The sequence below is a fragment of the Canis lupus genome, chromosome 5, assembly GCF_048164855.1.
Source record: "Canis lupus baileyi chromosome 5, mCanLup2.hap1, whole genome shotgun sequence".
In the NCBI taxonomy this organism is placed as follows: domain Eukaryota; kingdom Metazoa; phylum Chordata; class Mammalia; order Carnivora; family Canidae; genus Canis; species Canis lupus.
The window spans coordinates 34,925,335-34,943,369 of NC_132842.1; the positions used below are offsets into that span (position 1 = coordinate 34,925,335).

At 43.6% G+C, this 18,035-nt stretch overlaps 1 protein-coding gene across 5 annotated transcripts in view; it reads left to right on the forward strand.

Moving 5' to 3' along the window:
• Nucleotides 1–18,035, forward strand: part of DIP2C (disco interacting protein 2 homolog C) — a 251,485-nt gene that overhangs the window by 100,491 nt on the left and 132,959 nt on the right. For all 5 annotated transcript variants that reach the window (XR_012031074.1, XM_072825987.1, XM_072825983.1 and 2 more), the window contains one exon: nt 16,173–16,298. Coding sequence is in view for 4 of the 5 variants with exons in the window: in XM_072825987.1 (XP_072682088.1) it covers nt 16,173–16,298 (126 nt within the window). In the remaining variant the exon portion in view is untranslated. The remainder of the gene's footprint in view (nt 1–16,172; nt 16,299–18,035) is intronic.

An 18,035-nucleotide genomic window follows, 5' to 3' on the forward strand; every position in this document is an offset into this window, starting at 1 on the left:
TAGTTTTCAAAAAAAGAAAATCTTTAAACTTTCCTATGTTCTCTTTTCCCTTTGTGTTTTATGGTGCTTTGTACGAGAATGCTGTCTTGGTGATTCTCTTGTGTTGCGGCCGTCTCCTGGGTTTGGCTGGCTTAAATTTCTTTCGTTAATTTTGTTCCGATAATTTCTTTCATCAGAAAATTTGTATGGTGATTAATATTTTAGTTATTCTGAGAGATTTTTTCCCCCCCCAGCACCTGCATTAAAACTGCTTTTTTCCTGCTTCCCTAACTACAGTTGCTAAGGAAAATTCTCAGTAAGTGTTGTTGCTGGGACCTCAGTTCTGGGTGGACGTGGATTGCTGACAATGACAAGAGATAACCCTGGTATTTCACTTCAGGTTTTGCAGAGCGCTTTCACAGGTACTATCTCACTTGGTTTTTACAACAAACAGGTGCGGTACTTGCTGCTCCTTCACGTTGCAGAGGAGGAAGCCGGGGCTGTGTGATGAGGTGGCCCAGGCAGTTCACAGCAGAGCTGGGGGTCAGCCAGGCCCTTGGTTCTCTTTCATGGCTCCTTCCACTAGTGGGGGTGACGAGCCCCATCCCCCACCCTTTCCTGCAAGGAGCCGTTTGCCTCATTTCCTGGCTGGCCTCCGGCCGAGGAGGTGGGAAGGGGCAGGGCGGGCCCTATGACATCAGGGTCATCGTCCTGGAGTAAGAGTGGGCTCGAAAGGCAGTGAAGGCCCAGCGCTCTGCCCTCCACCCCCTCAGATGCTTCAATGTGGGGTCGGTGGGGATGGAGTGAGGCAGGAGCTTGTTCTCAGCTACACCTTCTGTTTCCAGAGGTGATTGAACTCCCAGCACGTGTCAGGAGCCCACCCCCGTTCGGGTGTCTGAGGCGCCTCTCAGATGGTTAGCTGGGTGGAGGCACGCGCACATGTGCTGTCACCTTACCATGAAATGCTTCAGTTCCCTCACTTGTCTTGGCACCACCATGTTAGTGTTTTATGTATGTACGCACCTAGTCACACATACAGTTGACACAAGCATAGACACGCATGTGAATGTATGTAGTCACACATACAGTAGACACATGTGCTTAGAGACAAGTAGTATAGACACATATAGTAGACACACGGGTGCTGACATGCAGATGGATACATACAAAGTCACATGTAGTAGACATACATGCACACACAGTCACAGTGTAGACAGGTACACAGACACACACGTATACACGTATCGATGTATACACAGCCCCCACACAGGAGACACATATGTGGACACACAGACACACACGTAAGTACAAACAGAGGCAGACATGTTGGCCCAGAGACGTGTAAGTACACACATAGACACACCTGTGGATACATACAGTTACACATGGAGACCTAGATACGTAGACGTGTGTAGACATGCAGACACAGAACACAGACACACGTAGGTAGTCGTGCACGTGGAGATACACATGTGGATACCGACCCACACATGTAGATGTGCAAATACATGTGGACACACATTTATTATCATCACTATCTTCAGTTCTCACAGAAACTAGTCAGGTGTTCTTTTTTCCATTTTATAGATGAGGAGCTGCAAGGGCAGGGAGTGTGTGGTGGTTAATGGTGACATGGCAGGTACCAGCAGAATACAGTGCAGATCTAGCTCTGTCTGCCTCTATTGGCTGACTTCTTACCACACAGGAGATTGAAACACATGCCTCATTCTAAGCTCAGACATTCTGTGTTAAATTTTTTTAAGATTTAGATGGGAATTAAGACCCGGCCCAGTCTGTTTCCTGCGTGACCGCTCTTTCCTAATGACGAGGGATGGGGCTGATAAACCCGATGTTTCCTGGCCTTGGCTAAGGCTATTCTCCAAGTCCTCCCGGCTGTTTTAGGACACAGGCCAGGAGCTGGTTGCCTCACCGCTTTCTTTTCCAATAGAAGTCTGAGAAGTGACAAAGTAGGAAACGGTGGAGGCGTAGATGTGGGAGGGATGAGGGTGGAGTGTGGTGGTGAAGGAGCACCGCCCTCTTCGAAGAGAACCGCACCTGTCTTGGTCCAGCGCACCTGGAGCCCTACTTCACGGTCTCTGTTCATGTCACGTAGCATCCTCATGAGGTGGCGGATGTGGGACGCCTGCTACACTTTGTGTCTGTCCTTTCCAGTTAGAATCCCAGACGTGGGGGTGAGTCCGGAGCTCTGCCTGCTTTGGGTGAAGGAGCTCATGGTCCATAGGAAGAGCCAGAGCAGCGACCCAGACATGGGCTTGCTGGTGACACTCCTCTTCTCCGTGTTCCAGTAGTTTCTACTGCTCTCAGAGTACAGTTCGCATCTGCCACGTCCGTGATCTGGCTTCCCATCACGCCATGGTCTTGTCTTTCATCTCCTTTCTGTAGCCATGCTGGCTTCCTGGATGTTTGTCAAGCACCTAATTGCTATAGGGCCTTTACGCTCTCTGCTCCTGCTGCCTAGAATGTTCTTCCCTTGGATACACACACTGCTTGTTACCTTTCCATCAGGTCTCTGCTCAAGGGTTATTGTTGTTGTGAGCCTTCTCTGACCACCCAGTTAAAGCGGTATGACACGGTGTCACCTCACACAATCCCTGCCCTCCCCTCCTGATGCGCGTGTGTCCATCGCAGTCATCGCCTCTGACACTGTCAGTCATCCGTCCTCCTGCCTGCCTACCTGTCATTGTCTGTGCATCTGCCTATCAGTCTCTACCTCTCTGCCTGCCAGTCTACCATGGGAACATGAGGCTCACAAAGACAAGGATCGTTTTTTGTTCATTCATGGATGACAAGCACCTAAAATAGCTCCTAGTTAATATTTTTGGAAGGAAAGAAGGTGAAGAAGCCTAGCACAGTTGGGAAAAAGCAAGAAATTAGGATGGGCCAGATTTTAAGGTCTGTTGTGTGCTGTGCTTGGGAACTTAGGCTTTATCCTGAAGATGACAGGGTACCACTCGAAGATTTTAGGACGTTTAGGATTTAGGGGGGACTTGGGTAGGGTTATGGCATATGAATTACACACAGAGGAATTAGAAAGACCCTGAGATTGATGCACATTTAGAAGATGAGTGTGTCAGTGAGATGACATCTGTTGAAAGGTAATAGCAACAGGACCTTGAGGGTGAGTCAGCGTGGGGGTATATGAGTGCGGGGATGTGTGCTGACTCATGCATGCAGAGGCTGTGTGGCTGCACAGGTGATCGTCTCTGGTTCTGCACTAGAGGATTGAGGTTTCCATCGTAGGGTAGCGCTGTTGGAAATGGCCCTGCACCTTCACTTACTGTGTAGAGAATACTGTGTAAATGTTACTGTATACAGACTGTTTTAATTTCTAAAAATTCATACTCCTCTCACCTTGAATAAATAATGACTGCTTGATTTACGTGGAGAAACCTATCCAGAGGCCCTTTGCATGTGCTTTTGAAGCTCAGTGGGGCTCTCATTTTCTTGAACCAACATGGGTGCCTCTCCTGTGTCTTGTGGCGGCCACCCAGAAAGAGAGCTAATGAGGACCTGGGGGTCATTGTTAGGCTCATCTGATGGTCTCACCACCTTATTCTCTGCTATTTCCTCTTGTTAAAATAAGCTAATCCTGAGTTTTCATAATTTAGATATTTCAGTAATGTATTGTGAGTTGCACTTTCACTGTATGTTCACAAATTCTTTTTAAAAATGTGGAATGAAGTCTGAAGAGCTTATTGTGGCTGATTGCTAGTGTCCAGGTGTCAGGATTTTCTGGTTTGTGTTTTCCTGAGCCAGCATGGAAGACTTAAGATACTCAAAAAGTTTTGTGGCCCTCAGGAGATTTTGCTTTCTGGAATTCTTAGACCACTCAGCTTGTAGTAGAAGTACTTTGGATGCTTCACTGACCAAATTATATCAACCAAGAAGTAATTCTATTATCTCTTAGATAATTGCCCTAATTAACAATCAATTCAGTCAACCATATAGCCTCAAATTTAATCTCTCTTGGCTATACTTTTCCATTTCATTTTCAAACCCATGGCCTTACATTGTAATGAACTACTAGAATTCTTTATAATAGTGTGTACCTCTCCTCTTTTTAAATAACTTTATTTGGAAACTAAAATTTGATTTGGAAAGTGAATTAATGAAGAGGCATTTCCTAAGTACCTAGAAAATACCAAACTCTGTATTGGGCACTTTATTACTTTTACTTGATAAGTCTAAATTAGAAGTTAAAGGAATTCTAGCTGTTTTTTAATACCCCCTTCTCCCCAGCCAGAAGCCCTAGGAAAGAACACTTTGGGATTTGTGTTGTTTCTATTCACACCAGGACCAACTATAAGGAAGAACGTTCAAATAAACATGCAGCATACGGTTTCCTGATAAGCTTAAAACTGCTGGTTTTTCTCTTTGTGAACTGACAAATAGCTTTAGAAAGCACCTCTCCGTTCTGTATGTGTCACGGGCTAGAGCGGCTGTCCTCCCCAGGGCCCGGTGCGCACTTCAGGCCGAATGGCATGGAGCCCAGGCTCCTTCCTGGACAGCAGACCAGACAGGCTCCAGGGACCCAGGGGGACCCCGAGACCCTCCATGGATGTCTGTGAGGTCAAACTACTTCTGGAATGACACTGACACCTGATTTGTTTTGTCCACACTCACCTTCTCAGGAACGTACATGGATTTTTTCAGGGCTGCTGGATATGGTGATACTGCGTTCTGACTGTGCAGACAATGATTGAGAAGTCTTGCATCTCAAAGTTTTTCAGTTTCCTTCTCATACAGTAAATATCAAGGCATTAGTCCTATAAACAAAAGCTTTTTAATGTTTTCATGAATTTTTAACAGTTTAAAGTGTCCTTTTGGGTCATTCAAGAGCCACTCCTTGTGACTTATAAAAATGAAGTTGTTCTTTAAAAGTGGAAAGGAGATCACTACAAACTTCTACATGCGAGCCCACCCCTCAGGGTGGTTTTGTGCTGATGACAGTTTAGAGTCCGATGTGTGGCAGTGTTCACTTGCTGGCCGTAGGGGCTGGTAGCCTGGTATCCATTCAACACACGTGCAGTTTTGTGAACCGAGCATTTGCTATTTATTGTAGGTGAGACACAAATACGGAAGATACTGTGTTTGCTTCCAACCAGTGTATTTACCCTATAGTCAGTTTTTCCTTGACATTAAAGTTTAATTTCCTACATTGAGAAGGTTTCTCTTTCTCCAGTCAATTTAAATTCACTGATTTTAATATGCTTCCTGACTCTGCAATCTGATTAACTATGAACTAAATCTTTTTCATTGTTTAGTATAAATCAGAAATAACCTATTTTGTTACAGTAGAGTAAGAGAAGAATGCACTAAATCAGACTGCCTACTCAGCTGAATATTTCCAGTGAAGGACAGGCTTATCTGTAGCTGCAGTGTCCATTGTGGTAGCCCAGTACACACATGGGGCCTTTTAAATTTAAATTAAATTTAAAATTCTGGTTTTTTGCTTCTCTAGCCACATTTAAGACAAATGGTGGGCAATGCAGGTGTGCAAAGTTGCTATGGCAGAAAGTTTTATCCCACTGAGCTCTCTAAAACCAAGGCTGTGGGAGACTTGGAAGGAAGATGGAAGATGCATTTGAAGATAGACTATAAAGTCCTATTTGTTTAAAACTAACGAAAATGAACTCAATCTTGGTATCTGTGCCTAGTCATTTAAACAGAAAATGAGATCAGATTTGCATGTTGAAAATGTCTGTGTATAGCAGGTAGTGTGGGATAGATTAGTTGGATTGGGGTGGGTTGCTGGCTGAAAACAGGGACACATTCAGAGGCTTTTTCAGGTGAAAAAATAGACAAAATTTGTGATGTGCACCGAGGTGGTACTTAGAAATGGATAGCCTAGGGACGCCTGGGTGGCTCAACAGTTGGATGTCTGCCTTTGGCTCGGGGCATGATCCTGGGGTCCCGAAACTGAGTCCCACATCGGGCTTCCTGTGTGGAGCCTGCTTCTCCCTCTGCCTGTGTCTCTGCTTCTCTGTGTTTCTCATGAATAAATAAATAAAATAAAATAAATTGATAGCCTAAAATATTTACAGTAGATAGTAAGTGATTCTGCAAACTGAAGAAATAAAGATTAAATTTAGGAAGTTGGAAAAGGAAAATTGAGTAAGTCTGCAGGAGGGAGAAATGAGAAAGAGTAAAACAGAGTAGAGGAGATCATCTTGGCTTCATGCCAGCATGCAGTAGATGCATGGACTTTGTCACATGGATCCTCACAACAAGAAAGCAATGGAAAACCAGCCACCCTTCTTTGATCCATCAGTGAACTGAAGTCATTGGGAAAAATCACTGTGCCAAAACGGGGGTGGGTGATCTCAGTGGGGGAGGTAGGTGTCCTAGAAAAAATGTAAAGGCAGTGCTGGAAACCGAGACACCATAACAAATAACAAATGGGTTCATTGGTGGACTGAAGGCAGTGGCGTCAGAAATTCAGATCTACGTAAAGAAAGCTGGAATGTTAGAGAAGGATTACACAAAGACAAAAGAAAATCTGTTGTTTTTATCATTCGTAATTGCTCTTAGAAATTTGTTCAGAGTCATAATAGGAACAATGTTTTGAGTGATTATAGCATATGCATTAGTGAAATGAATGGCAGGAGTGTAATTGAAGGCAGGAGATAGGAATTGAGTATGCTTTGTTATGAAGCATCTGTACCACCCTTGAAGTGCTGGAATGCTACTTGTAAAAAGTGCTGGACAACCACTTGTAAAAGTAAAAAATGAAGTATAATTGATATGAGGAGTAAAGAGAGAGAAAAAGATTCAATACTCAATTTAAACTAGAATATGCAGAAAAAAGTGGAAGACAAAGAACAAGTGCAATCAATAGATAACTAACATGTTAAATAGTAATCGAAACATACAAATCACTTAAACTGTTACTGATGTAAATGCACTGGTTACACTATCAGAGTGGACCAAAAACACAAGCCACTGTAGTCTATTGTCTTGAGAGACACAGATTAAAGGTGAAGTGATGGAGAAAAATATACCATGCTAACACTCATTTTTTAAAAAGCTAGAGTAGCTACATTAATTTTTTATGGAGCAGACTCAAGAGCAAGAAAAATTACCAGGGATTATATATGATAAAGGGGTTGATTCTTTTAGAAAGACATAATTCTTAATGTGCACTTGCCTAACAAAATATCACAATACCCGAGATAAGACAATAAATCTACAGACCTAAATAGACAAATCCACAGTTACAGTGGCACTTCAGCATCTGTCTATCAGTGATGGACAGATTCAGTAGGTAGCAAATCAGTTAAGGATATGGTTGAAATGAAGATTTAATTGATGGCATAAGGTATTTGATGCCATAACAGCAGAAAACACATCCCCAGGCTCACACAGTACAGTCTCCAAAATAGACTACGTTCTGGGCCATAAAACACTCTTAAACTGAAAGGAATAGGAATAAAAATATGCTCTCAGCCACAGTGGAATTAACGTAAAAATCCATGACCGATGACTGGAGAAGTCACACACACTTGGAGAATAGACCGCATGCTTCTGAATAACACATGGATCAAAGAAGCCTGAGAAATTTATAAAATATTTTGAACTAAAAGGAGAAAATACCAGTGATCAATATTTGTGAAATGTGGCAAATTAATGCTTACAAGCAAATATGCAGAATCCAGTGTTAGAAGAGAAGATCTAAAATCTGTAAGCTTCAACCTTAGGAAAAGAGCAGAGTAAATACAAAGAAGAAAAATAATATAACTTAAGCAAAAAAAAAAAATGAAATTGAAAAGAAATCAGAAAGTCAAAGGTGCCAAAAACTGGCTCTTTGAAAAGATCAATAGAAGTGATAAATTTCTGACCAGGTTAATTAAAAAAAGAGAGAGAAGATAAAAATCCTAATACCAGAAATGAAAACCTGACCTTCACTACTTATCCTGTAGACCATAAAAGGACAATAAAGGAATATTGCAAACAGCACTGTGTCCACAAATTTGATTATGTAGATGAAGTGGACCCAGGCCTTGAAACACACAACCTGTCAACAGTCACACCAGAAGAAGTAGACAATCTGAGTAAGGCTATGTCTTTTCAAAAAAAAATGAATCAGTAATAACTTTCCAAAACAAAGCACCAGGCCCAGATGGGCTGCTAGTGAATTCTACCAAACATTTAAAGTGGACATTATGCTTCTCTCTATATTCTGTTCCTGGAGATAAAAGGAAGAGAGAGTGCATTGTTTGAGACCAGTGTTAACCTGATAGTAAAACTAGACAAAAGCATCACATTTGGGAAAACTATAGGCTACTATCTCTCATGAACATAGATTTTAAAAATTCCTCAACAATATAGTAAATCAAATGCAATATTGTATAAAAATTGTATACCATGACCAAGTGAAATTTATTCCAGGTATGCAAGGCTGGTTTAACATTCAAGAATCAGTTAACATAATTCATCACATCAGGAAACTAAAGATGACAACTCCTATGACCCTATCAATAGGTAACAGAAAAAGCATTTGACAAAATCTAACACCCATTCATTATTAAAGTGTCAACAAATTGGGAATATAGGAGAACTTCCTCAATTTGATTAAGAACATCTAAAAAAAACTTACCATATTTAGTGATGAGAAACCAAATGATAAACCACCAAAATGAGGAGCAAGGCAACAAAGACCCCTCTTACCAGATCCTTTTTCACATTGCACTGGAAATCCTAGCTAATGCGATAGGACAATAAAAGGAAATCAGAAGTTATATATATTGATAAGGATGAATTAAAACTCTATTCACAGATGATGTGATTGTCTATGTAGAAAATCCCAAGAATAAAAAAATCTGGAATGCATGATTATAACAAAGTTGCAGGATAGAAGGTTAACATACAAAAACATCACTTTATTATATTCCAGCAACAAACAATTGGAATTCAAAATTCAAAATGCAATGTCATTTACATCAGCACCACCAAAATGAAATACTTTGAACTAAAAAAAAAAAATCTATAAACCCTATATGAGGAAAATGATAAAAGTGATAAGCCATAAGAACTAAATAAATGGAGTTTGCATGTACACGGATAAGACTCCATATTGTCAAGATGTCAGTTCTTCACAATTTGATCTACAGATTGAACACAATCCCAGCCAAAATTCCAGCAAATCATTTTGTGGATATCAAGTCAGTTGTAAAGTATATGTGGAAAGGTGAAGACCCCAGAGAGCTAGCTAACACAGTAAAGAACAAAGTTGAGGACTGATACTATTCAACTTCAAGACTTACTTATAAAGTCAGTGGTGATATAGACAGATGTTGATGAAATAATATGGATCAATGTATCATAGTAGACAGCCCAGAAATAGACCCACACAAATATAGTCAATATTTGATCAGCAAAGGCAATTTAGTGGAGAAATGATAGTTCTTTCAACATACAGCACTGGAATAACAATGTAGACACAGATCTTAAACCTTTCACAAAAATTAACTCAAATGCATCATAGACCTGGTGGCTCAGTCAGTTAAGCATCCAACTCTTGATTTCAAGCCGGCTCTGTGCTCAGTGCAGTGTCTGCTTGTCCCTCTGTTCCTCTCTTCTCTTGCTCATTTTCCAAATAAAATCTTTCAAAAAATGTATCATAGACCCAAATGTAACCCCAAAACTGTAAAATTCCCAGAAGATAACATAGGTGAAAATACAGGTGATCTTGGGTTTGATGATGACTTTTTAGGTACAAAAAGCATACTCTATGAAAGAAAAAATATTGATAAGCTTAGCTTCATTAAAATTAGAAATTTCTGCTCTGCTTTTAAAAGGCAGAATGAAAAGGGTAAAGCACAGACCAGAAGAAAAATCTTTGCAAAACACAGTTCTGATTTTTAAAAAAATAAAAAAACTAGTATCCAGGATATTAAAAAAACCTCCAAAGACCAGAGTAAGGAATTAACCCATTAAGAAGTGAGCAAAAGATCTGAACTGACACCTTAACCAAAGAAGGTATTCAGATGGCAAATACATGAGGAGGAGATGTTAAACATCATGTCAATAATAATAACTATTATTATAAATTATATTTATAAATTATTAGCAAAAATCCAGGACTCTGACGACATCAAATACAGGCGAGGATGTAGAGCTACAGGAACCATCCGTCACTCTGGTGGAGATGCAGACTGGTGCAGCCATTTAGGAAGACAGTTGGGGAGTTTCTTACAAAATAAAACCTACTTGTACCATGTGATCCAGCAGTGTGTTCTTTGATATTCACCCACATGAACTGGAAATAATGTATTTGTACAAAAATTTGCACATGAATGTGTATACTAGTTTTATTCATAATTGCCAAAACTTAGAAGCACTAAGGCATCCTTTAATGAATGGGTAGACATATTGTGATCATCCAAGCATGGAATACTATTTAGTGCTAAAAAGAAATTAACTATCAAGTGTTAAAAAACAGGAAGGAATTTTAAATCCATATGACAAAGTTTAAGAATCCAATTTGACGAGTCTCCATACCGTATGACCCCAAACACATGATGTTCTGGAAAAGATAGAAATATGGAGTTGATAAAAACGATGAGCAGTTGCCAGGTGCTCAGGGGAAGGGAAGCATGAATAGGTGAAGCAAGCGATTTTTAGGGCAGTGAATCTATTCAATAGGACACTGTGATCATATGTACATGTCATTATGCGTATGTGAGAACCTGTAGGATGTACAGCACCAAGACTGAGCTCCAGTGGGAGCTGTGGACTTCACTTAATTCTGTACCAGCATTGCCTCATCAGTGGAACTACACTAAGGTAACATGTCAGTATGGAGAGAAGAGTGTGTGGTGGGGATGTAATGAGGAGCACGCTGCACTTCCCACTCAATTTTCTATAAACCTTAATTTGTCCTAAAAATAAAAACCTAGTAATTTAAAAAAATGAAATAGAAATGAGGATGATAAAGTTTAGAAGATCAAGAAAGATCAAAATTATTTTTGGAAGATATTGATAACATAGAAAAACCTGCAGTCAGAATGATGAAAAAAAGAAGTAAATGACACAAGGAATTAAAAATGGGACATGTTACTACAGATACATCAGAGGGAAAAAGAATAGTGTGAATAGCCACATGGCAGTAAAGTTGAAAACTTAATTAAATGGACACATTCCTAATATAAAAGCTTCAGAAGAAATGGAAACCTCGAGTAGTCCTATGAGCACTAAGAGGAAGCAGTAGCTAGAAACCTTTCCACAAAAATACCGCAGGCTCAGGTGTGACACCCAACCTTCAAGCAATTAGTGTCTGATTCTGTACGTTTTCAAAAGTAGAGAAGCGGCCCTCTCTGGTTCATTCTGGGACAGGAGCCTGTGTCAGCGATGGACACAGACGGTGTTGAGAAGGGAGATTTGCAGGATGTCATCTACCTAGAGACTCCAGAGAAATCTCTAGATTATTGGAAATAATGAGGGTTGAGCATAATGGCTCAATATAACTTAAACAAAAATTCTGTGCATACATGTCAACAGACATGACAATGACTGAAAATGTGGTAGGTACAGTAGATTTTAAAATGTTAAAATTTAAGGACGTTTTCAATCCCGTTGACTATTTCTGTGGTTTCCTGGTAATCTTACTATTTTCTTTAAAAATTTTCCCCAGTAAATAATGTTCCCTAAACTAAAACAGGAAGATCCCCACCAACTTACAAAGAACCTAATGAAAATTGAAACGGAAGATGTGCAAGACTTCGCGGTGCAAAATATAAAACCATAGATGGAAGTGTTTGAAGGTGGCCATTTGCTCTGTACCAGGCACCGTTTTAACGCTTATGTGGCTCGTGTGACCTACGGCCCGATTCCAGAGCCTGAGAGCCTCACTTCATACCAGCAAGGCCACTGGCCTTTGTTTCTCTGATGAACTTTTGGTGTTTTTCCTGGGTAGTTTATAGCTGATGTAAAACTTTATCTCTCGTGTCGTTCACTGAGGACAAAAGCCTTCGTTAAACATGGGATGAGTTTATGATGGGAAAAAAAGGCTCACTTACGCCCAGAGCAGAGCCTGGCACAGAGAAGGCATTCGGTACGTGTTCATTTAGTGTCTGAATGGTGACATTGTTCATCCTTCATTGGAAGTAATTCCACGGGGAAGAGAGCGAGTGGTGACCCATGAGAGGCCCCATGGGTGATGTCGGGGGCCCGACCTAAGCCCCTCTGCTCTGTGCTCCTGGCCCCTGGACCACACGTCCACTGAGGCCGTGGTGGGGACAGATGAGGACCACGTGTCTGGGGATGGCCCTCCCGCTGTCCCAGTGGCCTCCCACCCCGTGTCCTTCCACTTTTCGTCTCCGCCTGCTGCCCACGCCTCGGCCTCCCGGTGTGTGCTCTACCTGAACCACTGCCCGGAGAGAGACGTGCAAGGCTGGCGCTGGGCCGAGGCCAGGGTGTCAGCAGCAGTGGTCGCCGTGCAGCAGAGCTGGCCCCGGGCCCCTGGTGCAGGTGGCGTCTGCAGCACGAGGCTGTCCCCTCTCAGGCTGAGCAGCAGCAGGTCCTGGGAAGGAGGTACCCGGCAAATGTCTGCATTTGCACGGCCAGGCTCCCCACTGGGCCTCGCGTCCTGGCTAGTCCTTCACCCCCACGGCCCCGCTGTGTGTGGGACTCTCATTCCTTTTTTCCACCTAAGGAAACTGAGGCCCGAGCTTGCAGAGAGGAGCTGGGATTTACAGCCGGGCAGTGGGCTTTGCGGCCACGGCCTCACCTGCCCCGCTGCTGTGCGCTGAGCGGACGTCCTTGCAGACACTTTCTAATTTCTAATTTCAGTTATTGAGTTCTTCATCTCTGGCCGGTTCATTTTTTATTGTCTATTTCTTTTCTGAGAGTCTGAGTCCTCCATTCCTTTTTCAAGGCCAGTGAGTATCTTTACGATCACTGCTCTGTATTCCTTAGCAGGCATATGGCTCATCTCCATTTCATTAAGCTCTTTTGCTGTGAATTTATACTGTTTTTTTCATTTGGGACATATTCCTCGTCTCACTGTGTCTCATTCTCTGTATCTGTTTTCATTTGGCAGGAGAGTCAGGTATGTCTTCTCATTTTGAAAATAGTGGTCTCGTGAAGGCATCCTGTGCTGCTCTGTTGGAGACACTGTACAGGGTCCCCCGTTCACCAGAACCCGGCACGTCAGGTGTCTCCTATGTTGTGTGTGTCCCACTGTTGTGCTCAAACCATGCTTGCCTTCCAGGCACCTGCAGTGGCCCTCTGCCTGTGTGGGCAGGGTTTGGTCCCTTTGCTGTAAGGGGCCAGTCTTGGCTGCCTTGGGCCAGACCAGATGCCTCCTCTTAGCCTATTTGTGGGGCTGCTGTCACACCGTACTGCACGGTGCTCTCCTTGTGCTGGCCCAACAGGGCTTTCTTTGGAGGTGGGGCCTCCAGTCCGACCAGGTATCTGCCCCCACTTGACTGTTGAGGGTGGAGTAACTGAAGTCCAGGGCTGTCTCTTTTTGCTGCCCCCTGTGAGGCTTTTGTTGATGGGTGGGCCGGCAGTCAGACCAGATGTCTGCCCCCAACCCCTGCTCGGGCTGCAGTTGAACTGATATGTGGGTTATCTTCCCCTCTCTCCATGGCAGGTGTCACTTTGGTGTGCTGCTGCTCACTGTAGGTTTGCTTGCAGAATGAGATGAGGAAGGCAGTGCTTTGGACAGACTCCTGCCCAGTGGGCAAGTTGGATAGATCTGTGGGATAATGTGGTGGTGGGGGGGGCCCGGGCGTTAGACCAGGATGGGAACTGGAGCCGCTTCAGAGGGATGCCTACAGAGTGGGGCAGGCTGGGTGGAATGAGTCTGAAGGAGGACGTGGGGGTGGGGTGTCCTGTTAGCAAAGCTAGGTGGCTGGTGTAGGTGCTGCTTCCTGTCAAAAAGCACTGGAAAAAATAAAGCAGATCTCCTGAAGGTTAACAATTTCTCATCTGGTGTACTGGTAAGGGGAGCCATGGACTCAGGGTCAATAGGTTCAGAACATACACCTGAAAGTAACTGTCCCTATAATATGTAAAGAACTACTATAAATCAGTAACAAAGAGGCAGCTCAAAAGATAGACAAAAAACTTTTGACAGGTACTTCATGACAGATGCCGTACTCATGTCCACGGAGGGTGCTCAGCTTCAGCCATCGGGTGAATGCAAACCTAAATCCCCAAGGAGATTCCACTTCACAACCATGATGGTGTCTGCTGTGGAAAAGATCGAGCGTACCAAGCATTGGTAAAGATGGGTCAGGCCTGGAATCCCATACACGGCTGGTGGAAATGTGAACTACCATAACCACTTGGCGAGCGGTTGGGTGATTTCTTTAAAATTCGAGCCTGGGCTTACCACATGGCCCTGCAATTACATGTTTAGCTATTTAGCAAAAAGGAATGAAAATGTCCACATAAATACGTGGACATGTACGTGAGTCCTCGCTGCTGGTGCTTTGTAGTAGCCCAGAACTGGACATGACATACACATCCATCAACTGGAGGAATAATGACCGAATTACGATGTGTTCATATGTTGTATTAATTCTCATCGGTCAAACCCATGAGGTACTGAACCCAACCACGCAGCCACACGAATGTGTATATCCGGCAAGTAGCGCTGGCGCATAGAATTCTGAGGTCATAATCTGTGTGAGCCTATTTGTGTGAAGGTCAAGAACCAAGCTGGTTATCCGGAGTGAGAATTGATTGGAAGAACACACGTGGGAACTTTGGGTTGATATGTCCTTTGTCTTGGTTGCAGCAATGGTTCTATAGATGGATTTCTAAGTATTAAAATTTGTCAAACGTACTTAAGGTCGGAGCATTCCACTGCATGTGTATTTTCCGCTCTCTCCTCCGCACCTGTAAATGAATACTGACCTCCACTTAATAGCTTTTCTTTTTACCGTGTCTTTTCACACTTTCAAAAGAAGAGACACCGGCTGCGGGTGGCCTGTGGGGGTGGTTGGGTGGCCTCTGTTCTGAAATGCTAAGCCGTTGGCGTGTTCGTAGGAACAGCTAGATTGTGGTGTGCTTGGTGGTAAAGGGTGTGGACTCTGGGGGCGGTGTTCACACCTAGCAACACCACTCGCCACGGTAGTAAGTGGGGGGGCTTCATACCTCTGCTTCCTCGTTGTGAAGTACTTGGAGCCCCGCCTCCGTGGGACCGAGTGGGATGGTGTGGCAGTATTGAGCCTGCCTGGTGCCTCTTGCCTGTCCCCTGCTTCCGCTTGTTCTCCCGCGGCCTTCATCCTAGCAGCCAGATGGTCCCCACTCGCGGGCTCCGGTCCTGGCGGCCCCGCTTCAAATCCCCAGCGCTTCCCTGTCAGACTTCACTGGGGCCAGCTCCCTGCCCGGCCTCTGCAGCCCTCGTGCACGTCCTCGTGGCACGTCCTTCCCCAGTCTCTGTCCCCTGCCGGCACCTGCCCGGTCGCTCTCCACACCTGGGAGCTGCGTGCTCTCCATGTCCTGGAAACTCTTGCCAGAAGGGCCGTTTGTTCTCGGTAGTCAGACTTCACAGAGCAGCACCCGCCCGGCCTCCCCATTGCGTGGGCAGCCTGCGATCCTGTTTCGATGCCTGCCCTGTACCGTACCCATTAGCAAGTCAGCTGCACGAGACAGAGCCCTTGTCTGCCTGGTTCGCACCGTACCCCCAGCCCTGAGGAGGCTTTTACAAAGTCGGCGTCCAGTAAATATTTGTGGGGTGAATACAGTGGGTTAGTATACTCAAAAGGCCAAACATAGTGACCGGCCCCGGAGGGCCTGGTGAGTATCGGTGGGGATTACTGCCACAGCCTGGAAGTGCCCAAGCCCCCTCAACAGAACACCGAAACAAGTCACGAGGCTTGAGGGGTGTGACCTCTGAGGAAAAACCCACACAGGTCAAGGCCCGCTGGCCTAAGAATAGTCACGTGGCACTTTGCAGCCAGCATGTGATTATTTATACAGATTCTAAGGTTAAAAAAAAAATTGAAAGTCTAAATGAATTCGAATGTCATTTCCCTGTAGCTTTCAAGCCCGCGGTCTATGCCTCTTTTCCTTCCTTCCCCACCCATCTGTTGGTGACAGTTTCCGTAGGAGGATAAGCCATTACACAGGACCAGACAGAAAGGAGAAAAAAAAAAAGAACACAAGGCCTTTGGGATGTCCCTGAACAATGGGGTGATTGAGCTCTCTTTCTGTTTCAGACGTCCACACAGAGGCTGTGCAGGCAGCGCTGGCTAAACATAAAGAAAGGAAGATGGCGGTGCCTATGCCTTCCAAACGCAGGTCCTTGGTTGTGCAGACCTCGATGGATGCCTACACACCTCCAGGTGAGCAGCGGGCCCACTGTCTGCTTCGTAAAGATTAATTCACCGCCTGCCCAGGCAATCCTGGTCTCTGCAGCTTTCAAACTAATGGTGCTGTGAGTCAGATTCTGTGAACCAGAAGTCCAGCATGTATACTCTGCATTAAAGGTGGACGGAAAATTAACATTACATGTGTGTTGACACAAAGATATATTTTAATCTTCTCATTGAGATTCATAAATGATGCAGCCTTTAAGTTCTCACAAAAGTTTACTTAATTTTTCACGTAGCAAAAGGGAAGAGTTTCTGCCTCCATAATTGTAACTGAAGTTGGACTTGTCTTCTGCCTAGATTGGGGTGTGCAGATTCTCAAGTCCTTCGAATGTAACTATGTCATGGGATTGTATTAAGAAACCAAATGAATTGAACAATTTATGCAGTGACCTCACTTTGGGGTCCTCATACTTTTCCTGTAACGTGGGTAGTATTTTGGTCTGTGGACAAAGTAGCATCTGTCACAGCTGCTTATTCTGTGGTGGTTGAAAGCCGGCAGTGAGTGGCTGTGTGCTAATAAAACTTTATTTACAAAGACCGGCAGAGGGCCAGTTTGGTCCACAGGCCTGTCAACAGCCTCAATCTAAACGACTGAAGGTAATAGTCTATTTATATTTTTGCTTTTATTTAACCTTGAATTTTATTTACCTACCTAAGTTCTCTGCTTTACCCAAATAATGATGATCTTTGTTTTATGATCTTCAAAACCCAAGTAAAGCACAAAGTTAATATCCAGGTACCTTTAGAAAACATGAAGGATCAGGCCTAAATTATTTTGTGTTTTTCCTGTGAATTGGGTTCCAACATTATTCATGCTGTTGTGACCACTCTGCCTTTCTCTGGACCTAAGTTACCTGCCGCGGTAAGAACAGATGAACGTATATGACACTTTTTTTTTTTTTTTTTTTTTGAGTATTTTGAGGTTTAGTCCTGACTGTGTGCGAGCAGTGAGAGTACAAGAACCTCACGCTTCAACTCCGAGATGCGCACAACACAGTGATTCAGCAATTACACACATCACTCAGTGCCCCGCGTGGTTTGTGTGGTCACTGGTCAGCAGACGCAGCTGGGGCAGTGCTGCCCACTGTGCTACCCACACTACACTGTGCATCCTCGGACCTGTTTCATAGCCGGAAGTTTGTACTGCTCAGTCCTCTTCACCTGCTCTGTCCCCCACCAGCCTCCCCTCTGGTCACCACCAGTTTGTCCTCCATATTTGAGTCTCTTTCTGGTTTCTGTTTGTTCATGTGTTTTGTTTTCTAGATTCCATATGTGAGTGAAAACATACACTTTTTGTCTTTCTCTGACTTATTTCACTCTGCATAATGACCTCAGGGTCCATCCACATCATTGCAAATGGCAAGATTTCTTTCTTTCTATGGCTAATATTCCATTGTTTATGTTTACCATTTCTTCTTTATCCATCTATCTGTCCAAGGACATTGGGGCTGCTCCCATATCTTGCTTATTGTAAATAATGCTACAAAAAGTATAGGGGTGCATCTTTTTGAATTAGTGTTTTCATTTTCTTCTGATAAATAACTAGAAGCAGGATTGCTAGATCATAGGTTAGCTCTATTTTTAACTTTTTGAGGAACCTCCATACTGTTTTCCAGAACAGATGCACCAGTTTGCATTCACCAACAGTGTGCGAGGGTTCATTCCCCTTTCTCTGCATCCACACCAACATTTGTTATTTATTTTTGA